This window comes from Mustela erminea, chromosome 1 (genome assembly GCF_009829155.1).
Source record: "Mustela erminea isolate mMusErm1 chromosome 1, mMusErm1.Pri, whole genome shotgun sequence".
NCBI classification, from domain to species: Eukaryota; Metazoa; Chordata; class Mammalia; order Carnivora; family Mustelidae; genus Mustela; species Mustela erminea.
Genome location: NC_045614.1, coordinates 18,616,615 through 18,632,351, shown reverse-complemented (window position 1 = coordinate 18,632,351; position 15,737 = coordinate 18,616,615). Strand labels below are relative to the sequence as shown.

Genomic DNA, 15,737 nt, shown 5'->3' with positions numbered 1-15,737 from the left:
ATCATTGAGAGCTCAAACCACGTGTGGGACAGAGAGAGTAGTAGGTGAAAAAGAACAGGTTTTGGGGCACTTTTCTTCTGGCCTGGTTGAGGTCATTAGAGAGGGAGCGGATCTGCTGTGTGTAATCCTTAGGAAATTTGATCCTTCATTTTCCCACAGAGATGCAGCCTCTAAGGGAAGCTAGAACAAAAGCTCCACTTCTTCATCTGCAACCCCAAATGTGAGAAATATGTGGTATGGTGAAGCCATACTTAACGTTCATATTGAAAGACTAAACATAATTGAAACAGGGGTGCACAAAGGAGCATCTGGGTAGCTCAGTCAGTTAAGCATCTGCCTTCTGCTCAGGTTATGATCCCAGGGTGCTGGGATTGAGCCCCCTGGCATCAGGCTCTCTGCTCAGCAGGGATTTTGCTTCTCCCTCTCCCTCTCCCTTTCCCTCTGCCTGCTGCTCTGGCTACTTGTGCACGTGTGCTCTATTAAATCTTTTCAAATTTTTTTTTTTTTAAATGGGGTGCCTGGGTGGCTCAGTCAGTTAAGCATCTGCCTTTGGCTCAGGTCATGATCCTAGGGTCTCGGGATCCAGTCCTACATTGGGCTCTCTGCTCAGCAGGGAGTCTGCTTCTCTCCCTTTGCCCCTCCTCCCACTCGTTCTCTCAATCTCTCCCTCTTTCTCTCTCAAATAAATAAAATCTTCAAAAAAAAATTTTTTTAATGAAAGAATCACAAAATAGGACTTACCTTATATGTACAATGCAGTTATACTTACTATTTTTTCCTATTTGATTAAAACAACTAGTTACCGCTCACTGATCGCATTATACCACGCACACAGTAGAGGTCTACTGCATGCCTCTCTTCTCCATTTTACAAACCAGAAAACCAGAACCCAGAGGGAACCAGGGACTTGGAGATGATCTCCAAGCAATTGAGTGGCTGAACTGGGACTAGAATCTGGCTCCACCTAACTACACAGTAATCTGTTGTCTCCCTAACTCCCAGCTCATATTTGGCAGTTTTCTCTGTCATTAGCTTGGCTCAGGCAAGGATTAGCCTTATTTTTCTTGCCTCTCTACCCAAGATGATGATGATTCTCCAGGGAGCAGTGTCCTGCGGACTGCCAGAGTTGGGTGCTGGGGGGAGGATGGCAAGGTGCCACATCATACCCAGCAGCTAATGAGTACACTGAGGACCTGGGAGGAGGTGATGGAGACGTTCACAGGGCCTGGTGGCCTCCATTCACACCTATGCACCGTACTCCAGAGAGTTGCCTTGAAGGACCCGTTTTTGTTGTAGATTTTGCTTTAGGGTAAGGATGGGTGAGAGAGATGCCCGGAGAGAGATTCTTCCACCTAACTGAATACACTTAAAGGAAGTTTGAACAGAGTTGGAAAGGGATTTGCATTGGTATTAATATTACTCTGACGACAAAAGCAGTTTATACTTTAATGAAAGGCTTGGATTGTGTTTCTAAAGCCTGGTCCATGAGGGGTGTCTTGTGCATTGACAAATAATCTTGGTACCTAGTTTGTGCTTGGGTTCTGGCAGACCGACTGTGAGTCAGTACAGTAGCTTTTCTTTGGTATTGCTCCTACTCCAGAGGTCTTTTCAGTGGATTAGTATGAACTAGTCTGTGTAGACCCGAAGAAAGGGCTGGTGTGGCCAAGTGTCTCAGAGCTCCACCTTCTGGAGAGGGTCTGGAAATGGCTGGAATGTACTCATCCTTGGAGCTTAGAAACCTCCTCAGCACATGTCCTGCTGAGGGCTTCTGTGGTCATGAGAAGGTGGTGCCAGGAGAGAAATCAGGACCTTTGGTTTTCATCTCTGCGTATAGGAAAGCTTATTGATTCCTAATCCTTGAGTCCAGTTGGGACCCACCGTCAGATCCTTCTAAAAAGAGATTAGCAATCAGTTTAAACTCTAAGAGAGGTTATGTATATAAAGAGAAAATACGCATGGTGAAGGCACCCTCTCACCAGGCTAAATGTCCCATGTAACATAAGAGGAGTGCTGTATCAGGGCACTAGTTTCAAAGACTCTGGGACGTAGAAGTGGCCCCCCCCGTAAGGGCCTCCAACAGATTGAGGTTCATTTGGGAGCTGTGGCTTATTGTCCCTGGCCCTGGATGAGTTTCCTCACTTCCCCAAATTAGCTTCATTGTTTGTAACAGAGAGAATAGTGTCTTCCTCACAGAAAGTATCCCAAGGACCAAATGAGGTAAGTTTCTGTAATGAGCCAGCATGTAGTAGGTGCTTTACTCACCCTAGAGGACAGTGGGCACATCTTCAGCAGACCTGTTCTCATCACCAGTATGTCACTTGGGGTAATGGGAACTGGAAGAGTTCTCAGTTAAGAACCCTACAGATAATGGCATGCCCCACACCCTATAAGAAGTGCTAGTAGCAGCTGTGTAGTCTGTAAATTACAGACGGAAAACAGAGAACTAGCATGAAGTCCCTTGAAGTCAGTTGCATAGAGGTTGCTTTGCTGAGATCTGGGGTGTTTAGGGATGCAAAGTCAGGTCTAAGGCCCTGAACCTCAGGAGAGGATGGGAGCCCTGATTACCCCAGGAGGGCAGCTTTGGCTTAATGGTGTGCCCCAGCTTTTGGAGATCAGGATAGAACTGATAAAAATAGTCAGTGACCTAGAACACTGTGTATCTTTTTAAAAGGAGTTAGCCAGCCCTGATCGGTTGTTTTTAGATACAGACGTTAATGATTAACGCCAGGCCCGAGCTCCACTGTTAATAAGGTTAATGGGGCTTGTCTTTGGCCTTAGGGTTGAGGGGGAGGAGTGGACACCCTGGGGGAGTAAATCTTACCAGATGGTGAGTAAGCAGGTTTTCCCTTAAACTGCATTTTATAAAAACATAATTAATGACTAAGAACCCTAATGTAATCTAGGATGATGAGTCAATGTAGGTTTCATCGTCTTTTATAACAAACCTACAACTCTGATGGGGGATATTGATAACCGGGAAGGCAATGGCATTTGTGGGGGCAGGTGTTTCTGTGGGCACTTATCATCCTCTCATTTTTTGCTCTGAACCTAAAACTACTCTAAAAAAATAAAGTATTAAAAATATGTATGTATGGGGGCGTCTGGGTGGCTCGGTCCGTTTAGCACTTCCCTTCCGCTCAGGTGGTGATTCCGAGGTCCTGGGATTGAGTCCCCCGGCCAACTCCCCTGTTCTACGGGGAGGAAGCCTGCTTCTGCTTCTGCCCCTGCCCCTGCCCCTTTCCCAGCTCGTGCGCTGGCGAATATGCGCACTTTCTCTCTCTCAAAATCTTTTAAAAAATGAAGTTAGTCTTACCAGAAAATGGTAAGGATTATGGGGCGCCTGTGTGGCTCAGTCGTTAAACGGCTGCCTTCAGCTCATGTCGTGATCCTGGGGTCCTGGGATTGAGCCCCACATAGGAGTCCCTGCTCGCCCGGAGCCCTGCTTTCCCTCTGCCACTCTCCCTGCTTGTGTTCCTGCTCTCGCTCTCTGTCAAGTAAATAAAATATTTTTTAAAAGAGAAAATGGTAAAAATTAATCTGAATTATTAGGTGTGAAATGGGACTTTACCATATCGTGGCTTGCATTTTTCCCGCCTAGTGGAGGGCACGGGCAGTTTGAGGACACCTGGGGCCAGTCCCTGCGAGTCGGAATCTGGCCCCGCCCCGCAGTAGCTCTGGCTGTTTGTTTCTGAGTGAGGAGGCGGGGCCGGGGTAGGCGGCGTGGGCAGGGCCCCGCCTGAGCTCGCGCTGTTTTTCTGCTGAAGTGCTCGCGGTTCTACGGCGGTTCCCAGGCCGCGTCCAATGCTATTGTCTCTCTTTGCTTTCGGCAGAGCGTCCTGGCCCGCGCAACCGAGGACTTGAGGCCAGACAGACGGACGCACGGACAGACGACAGACGGAGGACGCGCTGGCCGCTGGACCCCGCCGCCTCCCCCTTCTCCCTGCCGCCTGCGCCTGGAGGATGAGCCCAGCCTTCAGGGCCATGGACGTGGAGCCCCGCACCAAGGGCGTCCTGCTGGAGCCCTTTGTCCACCAGGTCGGGGGGCACTCATGCGTGCTCCGCTTCAACGAGACGACCCTGTGCAAGCCCCTGGTACCGAGGGAGCACCAGTTCTACGAGACTCTCCCAGCCGAGATGCGCAAATTCACTCCTCAGTACAAAGGTGAGCCCCCGCTGCCATAGGGGTCGCCATCGCCTGGCGAAGAGATGAGAGGCGGCACTGCCGTGGAAGGCCCGGGCAGCCATCCCGGGAGCCCTCACCCCTCCCCTCACTCTGTTTTCCCTCCTCCTCCTCTTGGCCCTCAGCCCAGCACCTCACACCCTCAGTTTGCAAGCCCTGGTAAGATTGCTCAATTGTTTTGTTTTGTGGATTTGTTTTGAGTTTATTTTTGGTGGAAGTGTAGTTGTGTTTTATGTTCAGGTGTCTCTTGATCTCAGTAACCCATAGGCCCCCGTGGGGGAACAGCGGGGGAAGACTTTGGGAGGATTTTACCCAGAATCCTTGCGGCCTGCTTTTTGTCCTCCAGGAAACCAGAAGCCCTGGTGATTAGGTAGGCTGGGAGCAGGGTTGAGTCAGATGGAATGCAGGAGTGGGAGGCCTGTGCTGATTAGCTGAAGCCCTTTGCTATTACGGAATGTCCCCGAAATTGCAATGTTATGGCAACCCTTTGATTCACATATGGTGACTCTCTCTTTCTTTTTATAATGCATTTTTGGGGGTGACATCAGCCACCAGCATGGTGTGGTCTTTCCTGGGGTGGGAGGATATTTTGTAAATCAAAGAATCCATTAAAGGAAATTAAATTTACGTTGCCTGGTTTTATACAAAAGACTCTTGAACAACTTAGGTTCTTCTGGGACTGTTGAAACATGCTGTTTGAAGACAGAATGTACTGGGCGCCTCTCTCTGTACTCTGAATATGCATGTGTGTTGTGGGGGGGGGTGGGGGAGTTGAGGGCCCTCACTTGGTCCTTCTCTGTTGTTTTTTCCAGGACAAAGCCAAAGGCCCCTTGTTAGCTGGCCGCCCCTGCCCCCTATTTCCCCCTGGTTCTTTCCCCGGGCCACAGGGAAGTGTGGTCCCCTGAATTCCCCACCCAAGCTCCTCTGCTCCTCTGCGCCCAGAGCCAGGGACCACCTCAGAAGTGTCATCTCTCTCTGAGCACGCATTCCCCTGCAGCGAGCAAGCGGGCGAGCGAGCAAGCGGGCGGGCAGCAAGGACTGAGCAAATTGAGTGATCCCAGGCCACAGAGGCCTGGGAGGAAAGGTGTTCAGCCAGTCGGTTGTAAGGCGCTCGTCGGCACCTGCTGAAACGCTCCCACCTGACAGCCCCCTCCTCAAAGACTGTCTAATTACACATGGCAGGTTCTAGAGACTCAAGGGGGAGAGCTGCTTTCAAGGCCACCACGCGTCTGTGCTCCCGGCCGGACCCTATTTGCCTTGTGTTCATTTTGTTCTTTTGTGACTGCAAAGACCAAATAAAGTAACATGTTTGAGGACAAAAGGCTTGGGGTGCCCACCCGTGTGGGGGTGCTCTGCAAGAAGCCTTTGCTAGGGTGTCTGTTGTGCTGTGTGGTTTGTTTTGTTTGCTCCTTTATTTTGTTTTGCTTGCCCAGTCTTCCCTTACCCTTGGATGCTTCTTACCCCTCAGGGCAAACCTTTGTTCCCCGTGTTAGGCTCTGCTTTAAGGCAAGCCTCAGGCCGTCGGAGTTTCTGTTTAGGGCATCAAAAATTCCCGCAAGATATAAAGAGCAAATGTTTTTACGTCTCTCTTAGGATTAGAAGAATTACATAAAACTTAATAAACATTTTCAATGATGGAAAAATGTGTCTTGTAATTCTTTGGCTCTTGCCTTGTTGAGTGCATCAGAGAGGAAGACTCTCGGCCATGTTTGCTCCCTAATCGCTTGTCTTGTGTGGTGTCATCTTTTCTAGCTGTTTTGATATTTGTTAGGTTTGCAGATGAGTTTGGGGCCTCTGGCAACATAGAGACTAAGGAACAGGGTAAGAAAAAAACAAATGTTACAATCATGTTATTTATAACACATCTTCTGTGGAATTAAAAGTTCTCTCTGCTCCTCACCCCCCTTGCAGGTGTGGTATCTGTACGCTTTGAAGAGGATGAAGACAGGAACTTATGTTTAATAGCATATCCACTAAAGGGGGACCATGGAACTGTGGACAGTGTAGACAATTCAGACTGTGAACCAAAAAGTAAGCTCCTGAGGTGGACAAACAAAAAACATCACGTTCTAGAAACGGAGAAGAGCCCCAAGGACTGGGTGAGGCAGCACCGGAAAGAGGAGAAGATGAAGAGGTATAAACTGAGGTGGGGGAGGACCCTGTACTCCGTGGAAGGGGAGGTGTCAGGGGATCTTAGTTACAGGCCAGTCTCTTGGAGCTAGGGACTCAAATGATGGACTTAGTTGTGCCTTGTAACTCAGTGGCCAGTTCCCACACGGCAGCTTCTCTTTAATGACTCTGGGTTACACTTTCGAAGTTTGTGTTAAATATTAGCATTTTAAGATCAGGATTTTTGAAATAGAAAATGGAAAAGATGTAGTAGACTTTTTCTTAATGTATTATAGGTGAAGCTAAAAGGCAATGCCATTTCTCTGTTCAGTATTGAGGTTACATTTGGATTACAGAGTGTCACCTTTATTTTTTTTAATTTTTCTTAAAAAAAAAAAAAAAAAAGTTTATTTAGGGGCACCTGGGCAGCTCTGGGTAGTTGTTAGGCATCTGACTTTAGCTCAGGTCATGATCCCAGGGTCCTGGGATTGAGCCCTGCATCGGGCTCTCTGCTCTGTGGGAGGCTGCTTCTCCCTCTCCCACTGCCCTGCTTGTGTTCCCTCTCTTACTGTGTCTCTGTCAAATAAATGAATAAAATCTTTAAAAAAAAAAAAAAAAAAAGGGGGCGCCTGGGTGGCTCAGTGGGTTAAGTCGCTGCCTTCGGCTCAGGTCATGATCTCAGGGTCCTGGGATCGAGTCCCGCATCGGGCTCTGCTCATCGGGGAGCCTGCTTCCCTTCCTGCCTCTGCCTACTTGTGATCTCTCTCTGTCAAATAAATAAATAAAATCTTTAAAAAAAAAAAATTTATTTAGAGAGCATGCAGGCACACGGGATTGTGCAGCAGGGAGGGGCAGAGGGAGAGGTAAAGAGAGAATCTCAAGCGGACTCTCTGCTGAGCTCCGAAACCTATGCTGGGCTAGATCTTGGGACCCTGGGATCATGACCTGAGCTGAGACTAAAAGTTGGACACTTAACCAACTGAGCCACTTAGGCACCCCAGAAATAACACATTTCTTTCATATTTTACATTTAGGACAAGAGATAATCAGTTGATTTTTCAAATACAGGTTGGGTGTGTACAAAAAGGGAGTTTTGTGCACTTCCTAAAACAAAAATGATTTTAACCAAATTTATGGAAAGCTGCATAAATATACACATATATATATATATATAGAGAGAGAGAGAGAGAGAGATTTATTTGAGAGAGACCATGAGTTGAGGTTGGGTAGGGTAAGGGGCATAAGGAGAGGGAGAAGCAGACTTCCTGAGGAGCAGGGAGTGGGACAACATGGGGCTCGATCCCAGAACCCTGAGATCATGACCTGAGCTGAAGGCAGATGCTTAACCAACTGAGCCACCCAGGCACCCCCATAAAAATGTTTCTTTAAAGACATTTTTAAGTGCATTTTTTTCTTTTTTAACTTTTTTTTTTTTTTTTTAAGTAGGCTCCATGCCCAGTGAGGAGCCCAGCACAGGGCTTGAATTTACAGCCCTGAGATTAAGAACTGAGCCTAAGATCAAGAGTCAGATGCCACCCAGGCACCCTAGGAATTAATTTTTATTTTTAAATTTTATTTATTTACTTATTTTAAAGATTTTATTTATTTATTTATTTATTTGACAGAGAGAGAGAGAGAGAGGCCTTGAGAGAGGGAACACAGTAGGGGGACTAGGAGGGGGAAAGCAGGTTTCCTGCCGAGCAGGAAGCCTGATGTGGGGCTCAATCCCAGGATGCTGGGATCATGACCTGAGCCAAAGGCAGACACCCAACAGCTGAGCCACCCAGGTGTCCCGGAATTAATTTTTAAATGGAAGTTATAAACAAAGGAGAGTGCGGACTTCAGATGAATCAGATTTGGACCATGTCACTCAATGCACTATATTAATGCAGACATGGAGCACCGGGTTGGCTCAGTCAGTTCAGTGTCCGACTCTTGACTTTGGCTCAGAGGGTCATGATCTCGGGATCGTGAGATCAAGCCCCTTGTCACGTGGAGCCTGCTTAGGATTTCCCTTTCCCTCAGTCCCCCTGCCCCCCTGCCACTCCCCTCAAAAGTAGACAAAATGAAGTCATCCAGTTCGTTGTTTATTCTGCCTTGTAAACGTCATTATCCTCTTGTTAGGTTATAACTTGCTAGTTCATTTATTTTGAAATAAAGTCTAATCATACAAGGTAAAAACAAACAGACTCTGGATTAAATTATGCCATTTTGGGTCAAGAGCCACGGTGGCAGCTCTGAAAGAGTTGTAGTTGCTCGTTGCTTCTGCGGCTACCCTGTGCCGCGTCCTGGGGATGCAGCAGTGACTGAGACAAGAGCCGTCCCTTCCCCTCAGGCTGCTCGCTGATGGTGAGAGACAAAAACGGTCCGTTGGGTGTCCCTGAAATGGAGGTTCCTCCACCTATACAGAGCCGTCCAGGTGCCACTCTTTGGCAGAGCTTATAAAAATACAAACAATATATATAAATTAAAGTATTTATAATGTAGCTAAGTAGGTTGGCTTATTCCCATGGAATTTTAGTTTGGCTTTTCCCTGGTCTCCAGCCTTCAGAATCTGGGAACCTGCTGTATCCGAAGCCGGGGCGGGGTGGGGGGCGGTGGTACCGCCTAGAAGAAGAGGGCAGTAAGGACTGCTTGGGAGGGAGTCGGGGGGGCGCCAGGGTGGACGCAAAGGCTGTTCTTGCATCTTGGGTTTTCCTTACTGTAGAAAAAAACAGTGAGCTGGCCCCTTTATTTTTTAAAAATCATCTTTCTTGAGGTATAATACACTAAACAGTAAAATGTATCCATTTGAAGTGTTTAGTGTGCACACTGAAACCACCACCCCATCAAGATCTCAAACTTCCCATCACTCCAAAAGTTCTCTCATGCCTCTTTGGCCCTGAGTTTTGATAAGACGTTGTGATTGGCTTCTTGTCTCCTTACAGCCATAAATTAGAAGAAGAGTTTGAGTGGTTAAAGAAATCGGAAGTCTTGTACTACAGTGTAGAGAAAAAGGGGAACGTCAGCTCCCAGCTTAAACACTATAACCCTTGGAGCATGAAGTGTCACCAGCAGCAGTTACAGAGAATGAAGGAGAACGCAAAACATCGGAACCAGTACAGTATCCTTTGCTCACAGAGTCTGTCAGCCTCGGGGTCGGAAGGGTGGGTGAGGGCCAAAGAGTGTAGAGAAGTTGGGTTTGTTTTCTAGCCATGGTTGTGCCAGGGCACCCTCTGTGGTAACCGCGGACAGATCTGTATTCCTGCAGGAGCGAGGGCTGGTCTGGGAATACAGGCGGTGGGGAAGCAGGTGAGTGGCACCTCCCGGAGGGAACAGCCTACACCAGGGAGGCTTTGGCCTAGAGTCCAAGGAGTTGGCTCATGTTTTTGGAAATCCCCTGCTTGCCTGCCAAGGGTGGGGTGGCAGGTGGGTGCCAGCCTTTCAGTCCTGATTCATCAAACTTGCACATGAAGCATAGCACAAGGGGCTTTCCTTTTTCCCCTTTCTAGCCCATGAAGCTATGTTTCACGGTTTTTTTTTTAATCTTGGGGGAGGGATTCCTCAGAATTGAGTATGCTTTATTCAATTTTTTATTGGGGGATATTTTTATTTAGTTAGTTAGTTTTATTGTAACAAAGCAACTTGTACACTTGCATCGTCTTTCCTTTCCATGAAACAAAAAGGAAATTTAAAAATAAACAGGAACAAAATTGTAACAGAGCATGTCCATTCCGAAGATCCTATAGGTTCTGCTGATTCTCCCATCAAGTGCCGGGGCTTAAGTCATCATTAGAGTTTAATTTTAAAAGTGTCATCTTAAACTGCAAGGATGTCCATTAAACATCACAAACATGCCAGAGGAAAAGCCATGTTGTCAAATAGCCACTTAACCCACCCAAACATTTCAAACCCACCCTTTGCTGACCTTCTGTAACCCCATTTTTTAAAGTTTTTTTTTTTTTTAAACAGAGAAATAGGTACATGTCGATAAATGCTAACTGTCCGTATTTACATAGAGACTCAGTGTAGTAATACACAGGAGGAAAAAAGCTAGAATTCTGTGCACTACACAGGGGCCTAGCAACCTCCAGCTTCCAGCAGAGCTAAGAGAGCAGAAGGGTTTTCTTTTATCTACTATGGGATATTTTAAACACGTTGAACATAGAATAATACTTGGAACTTAAAAGTACCTGTGACCCAAGTTCGGCAGTTCACTCACTTATGTCCAACTCCTGCCACGACTGTCTTAAACTTAGCACCACCAGCTGAGCTGTTCCTGAAGTGGCTCATGGATCTCCAAGAATATTTTAAGACATTATTACCATTATTGCTCCTTGAAAGTAGACAGTAATTCATTATCAAATCTAGCTTGTGTCCACATTTTCCTAATTGTCTCATAAATCTTTTTTTTTTTTTAATATTTTATTTATTTATTTGACAGACTAGTAGGCAGAGAGGCAGGCAGAGAGAGAGAGGAGGAAGCAGGCTCCCCACTGAGCAGAGAGCCCAATGTGGGGCTCGATCCCAGGACCTTGGGATCATGACCCAAGCTGAAGGCCGAGGCTTTAACCCACTGAGCCATCCAGGCGCCCCATCATAAATCTCTCTACTGATGGATTGTTTGAATGGGGATTCAGGTGAGGTTCACATGTTGCATTTGGTCGAAATGTTTAAGTCTTTTTAAATAAATACTCTTTCTGCTTTTTCTTCTTGGGAAATTTCTTGTCAGAAAACTGGGTCTTCGGGGTGTCTGGGTGGTACAGTCAGGTAAGACAGCTGACTCTTGGTTTCAGCTCAGGTCCTGATGTCAGGATCATGAGATCAAGCCCCAAGTTGGGCTTATACTCAGTGGACAGTCTGCTTGAGACTCGTTCTCCCTCTCCTTCCCACCCAATAAATAAATCTTAAAGAAAGGAGGGAGAGAGGGAGGTTGGTCAGTCAGTCAGTCTTCTGAAGTTTCCCACCATCTGGATTTTTTTGATAACATTCCTGTGGTGTCCTTTACTTGTTACTCTTTTCTTTCTCTTCCCTTTATTGATAATTTGATCTTCAGGCTTGATAACATTCAGGTTCAGTTTTGGGGTGGGGGCAGGAGTCCTTCTAAGGTGGTATTGTCCATCAGCAGTGCACTTTTTCTCTCCTGTATTGCTATCGCCTTAGGTCCATTTTTCCAACTAGGAAATTTCTTAGTTTTGTTGTTCCTTCTTAGCTGGAATCTGTAAACATTTTCTCATCAAGTATATGCTCATTCTGAGGTGTAGTTGATAAAAGAGAAAGGCAGGGTAAATGTTTCTTGTCTTTTATTTACTAAATACTTGGAGTAGTGAGTGGGTTTTTCAACATCCTCCAAAGGTGACCAGTGAGTTTTTCAGCATTGTTACACATCTGTGAATTTAAACATATTTGATGTGGTTTAGTCCATTGCAGTTTTTACCTTTACTGATGCACAAATTCTCCAATGTTTGATCTTTTAAAATAGGCTCTTGAGTCCTTCTGACAATCACGATAGTCTGATGGCTGTCTTGGTATAAAATGATGGTCCAGGGTCATGTATGTTTCCTACTCCAGATGTGAGTTCCTTATTCTTCTAAGGCAAGAGTGACAAACCTTTTCAGTAGGGGGCCAACAGTAAATGTTTTAGGCTTTGTAGGCTGCACAGGCTGTCACAGCTCTGCCACTAGGGCATGAAAGTTGCCATAGGTGATAATGTAAATGAATGAGCGAGATGTATCCCAATAAAACTACGGTCACCCAGATTTGCGTATCATTTACTTTTCATGTGTCATGAAGTATTATATAATAATTTTTTGAGGACTTAAAAATATAAGAACAATTTCTAGTGTACAGGCTATACAACAAATAGTTCACCAGTCCCTGCCCCAAAAAACTTCCTGGGTTTCTAGCAGGGAAATACACATTCCCACTGGGCAGAGAGCCTGATAAGGGGCTCGATCCCAGGACCCTGGGATCATGACCTAAGCTGAAGGCAGATGCTTAACTGAGCCACCCAGGCGCCCCAATGCACATTTATTTTATTTTTTAAAGATTTTACTTACTGACAGAGATCACCAGCAGGCAGAGAGAGGAGGAAGCAGGCTCTCTGCTGAGCAGAGAGCCTGATGTGAGGCTCGATCCCAGGACCCTGAGATCATGACCTTGAGCCAAAGGCAGAGGCTTTAACCCACTGAGCCAGGTAGGCGCCCTGATACACATTTATTTTAAAGAGAAATTTTTTCATGACTTCATACAGATACTTCCAGTTCACATATAAGGTTACGGGATTTACTTAATGTTCTATTCGTAACTTAGGACAATCTGGTGTGGAACCCTCTTCCCACACCTTGCTGAGTCCAGGAAATGGTGTGTGTGTGTCCCTCAGGCTGGACCCAGGTAGTTCCCTGACAAGAATTTGAGTATGCCTTTTAGCTCTCTAGTCAGCCAGGCTTTGGCTCCCTGTGTGGGGGGATAGCAGGACTCATGGGGCCCTCTGTGGACTCAGGCTTCTTTGAGGCCCTCTGTGCAGGCACTGAGCCCTAGGAGTGCCAAGGCCCCATGCAGCAGCACCTTCTCAGAAGGAGGATTGTCCTTAACCACTCAGAATTCATCTTACTGGAAAACCTGACTTCCCGCTACGAGGTGCCTTGTGTCCTGGACCTCAAGATGGGTACCCGCCAGCATGGTGACGATGCTTCAGAGGAGAAAGCAGCCAACCAGATCCGCAAGTGCCAGCAGAGCACGTCCGCAGTCATCGGTGTCCGTGTGTGTGGCATGCAGGTGAGGGGAATGCTGGGCTAGAGCCTGGGCTGGCTAGCACAGCCAGTAGCTGCCGCTCCCGAACCCTGGCATCCTGTTTTCTCAAGGTTCTAGTGTGACTGAGTCTGTCGTTCTCTGGTTAGGTAAAAAGCATGCATGCTTGGGTGAATCCTCTGGGGCTGACCTGGTTGACTGAGTCTAGAACCTCTGGACAGGAGCGGGAATTAGGGGAGGGAGGTTAGGCCCTCTTCACCGACCCATACACTCAGGAGGGGTCTGTGCACAGAACCAGGTCAGAGGGCTGCATCCTGACTGAGTGGTTGCTGATTAGAGAGGACAGTGTCTTGTGTGACGGGTGTACCTAAAAGGTTAAAGGCTCTGATCTGGGGCTGTCCTATTGCCGCTATTCCCTGGGGTTCAGGCTTTGAGAGTGGCGGTTAGTACCTAATCTGCCGGTCTCCCCCCCGACAGGTGTACCAGGCAGGCAGTGGGCAGCTTATGTTCATGAACAAGTACCATGGGCGGAAGCTGTCAGTGCAAGGCTTCAAGGAGGCACTTTTCCAGTTTTTCCACAATGGTCGGTACCTGCGCCGTGAGCTCCTGGGCCCTGTGCTTAAGAAGCTGACTGAGCTCAAGGCCGTTTTGGAGCGACAGGAGTCCTATCGCTTCTACTCAAGTTCCCTACTGGTCATCTATGATGGCAAGGAATGGCCTGAGGTGGCCCTGGACTCAGATGCTGAGGACTTGGAGGACCTGTCAGAAGAGTCAGCTGACGAGTCTGCTGGTGCCTATGCCTACAAGCCCATCGGCACCAGCTCTGTGGACGTGCGCATGATCGACTTTGCACACACCACCTGCAGGCTGTATGGCGAGGACAGCGTGGTACATGAGGGCCAGGATGCTGGCTATATCTTTGGGCTCCAGAGCCTGATAGACATTGTCACAGAGATAAGTGAGGAAAGCGGGGAGTGAGCTTGCTGGCTGCCCCAGCACTTGAGAGACTCTCTGTGTCCCAGGCACAGCTGTGCTGCGTCGGGGAGGAGGCCAGTATGGCCAGGCCGTTGGCCCCTGCAGCCTGGAGCTGATGTGCAGAGGCCTCTGTGAGTCCCAGCCTGAGCCAGCCCTAACCGCGTTCGGAGTCTTTTATTTATTTTAACTATTTCTTCAACATTCCACATTTGATGATGCAGATACCTCTTTCTTCCCTGAGTGTAAATGTTCTAATACAAATCTTTTTGTTAATTGTACACAGTACTGCTGTCGTTCTTACTAGGGGTAGGCAGCCAGCCCCTTCCCGACCCCACAGAAGCCGCACACGTGCTGTCTCCACCCTAGCCCAGGAATATTCTCCTGGCTGCTGCCCCCATCTCATAGACCTAAAGTCACCACAGCTTCTTGACTTGGCCCATAGGTCTCTCTGGGGTCTGGGCTGGGCTAGTATGCCAGCACCCCCTAAGCAAAGAACTTGATACAGGTCTTTGCCCTGCGCTCCACGCAGCTTAAGACAGAGTGGGGCAGCATGTATGCCAGACCTTGGATCCAGCTCCTGCAGCGAGATGTCAGATGTCCCAGAGCCAAACTGGGGCCTCAAGTAGCTGCCAAGCTCTGGGCTATTGGCAGCCATGGGCGCCGCAGCCCCGCCTTAGGAGGGGGACGGCCCCCGCGCCGATCGCAGCGCCCCCTGGCGGCTCCAAGCGGCGCGGCCGGGCGCGGGCTCGAATTAGCCTCCGGTCATGGTCAAAGGTCCTAGGAGGTGGGGGTCCCAGTGAGAAAGAGTGTTCCTCTTAATCACACCACGTGTCACCACTGCTACCCACCACAACTACGCTGGTCTCATCTACCCAGCTCAGCAAGTCTAGGAGGGTTCTGGGAGGTGTGGCAGGAGGTCTTGAACTGCAGAACCAGACACCAGGGAGAAGGGCACAGACCCGGTGCCAAAAAGGTAGGGTCTTGATGTCCAGTTCCAGCAGCCCCACACCTCCCTGAAACTCCCAGCCCCTCCTCTCCAAGGCCCACTATGCCTATGTGCACTATGTCCCGAAACCCAACTGTATACACTGGCCTGTTTGTGCCCACAGCCCCTGCACTGGGCCCAGACTTCCAGTGGGGAATGTGGCCGGCCCAGACCCTGGACAGGAATAGAAGGCCCCCCCGGGGAATAGAAGGCCCCCCCGGGGACGCTTAGAGCCTCTCCCCTGGGCCCCTGTGTCTCTCAGGACATCAAGGACAGGTCGGGGATGACTGGTCAAACAAGCTCTTAAGGCCACATAGCACCGCCCTCGCCACCCTCATCAGCTCTCCTGTCTGCTCAGAAATAAGATAATTCGGAGTTGTAGGTCCTATAAAGACAATAGAGCAACGTGACAGCGACTGGGAGCATAATGACCTTATGCTGTTGGCGGGGTGGGTGTGAGCCCCAAGGGAGGAAACGGTATGCAAAGACCTGTATTAGCGGAGTGGAGAGAAGCAAGAGCAGAGAGGAGGTGGTGGGCTGCGAGGGCTGGAGGATTTGGACTGGGGAATGGCCAACCTGGTTTCTGTGCGTGGTGCGTGCGGCTGGCAGTAGGGACTCGGTGGAGAGGGGTCACGCGGCCTGTAGACACCAAGAAGACCGCCCCCCGCGGGCGCCTCCAAGTGTTGGATCAGCGAGACGCAACGATGGGACTCTGCTACCGTTAGTAGGTCAGGACCCACTCTCCCGGCGTGGCGGCGA

General features: G+C 48.5%; 2 protein-coding genes across 2 annotated transcripts in view; both read left to right on the top strand.

Annotated features, from left to right (window-relative positions):
- Positions 1-3,916, top strand: part of PRKAR2A (protein kinase cAMP-dependent type II regulatory subunit alpha) — a 150,989-nt gene extending 147,073 nt beyond the window's left edge. Inside the window, exon 12 of the mRNA XM_032319073.1 lies at positions 3,831-3,916. The gene's annotated coding sequence lies outside the window, so the exon portion shown is untranslated. The remainder of the gene's footprint in view (positions 1-3,830) is intronic.
- On the top strand, positions 3,900-14,271 carry IP6K2 (inositol hexakisphosphate kinase 2). The gene is made up of 5 exons (XM_032319052.1): positions 3,900-4,162; positions 6,092-6,314; positions 9,217-9,392; positions 12,870-13,045; positions 13,496-14,271. Exons 1-5 carry the CDS (start codon positions 3,961-3,963, stop codon positions 13,994-13,996), a joined length of 1,278 nt encoding a protein of 425 aa, XP_032174943.1. The 5' UTR covers positions 3,900-3,960; the 3' UTR covers positions 13,997-14,271.
- The last annotated feature ends 1,466 nt before the right edge of the window (positions 14,272-15,737 follow it).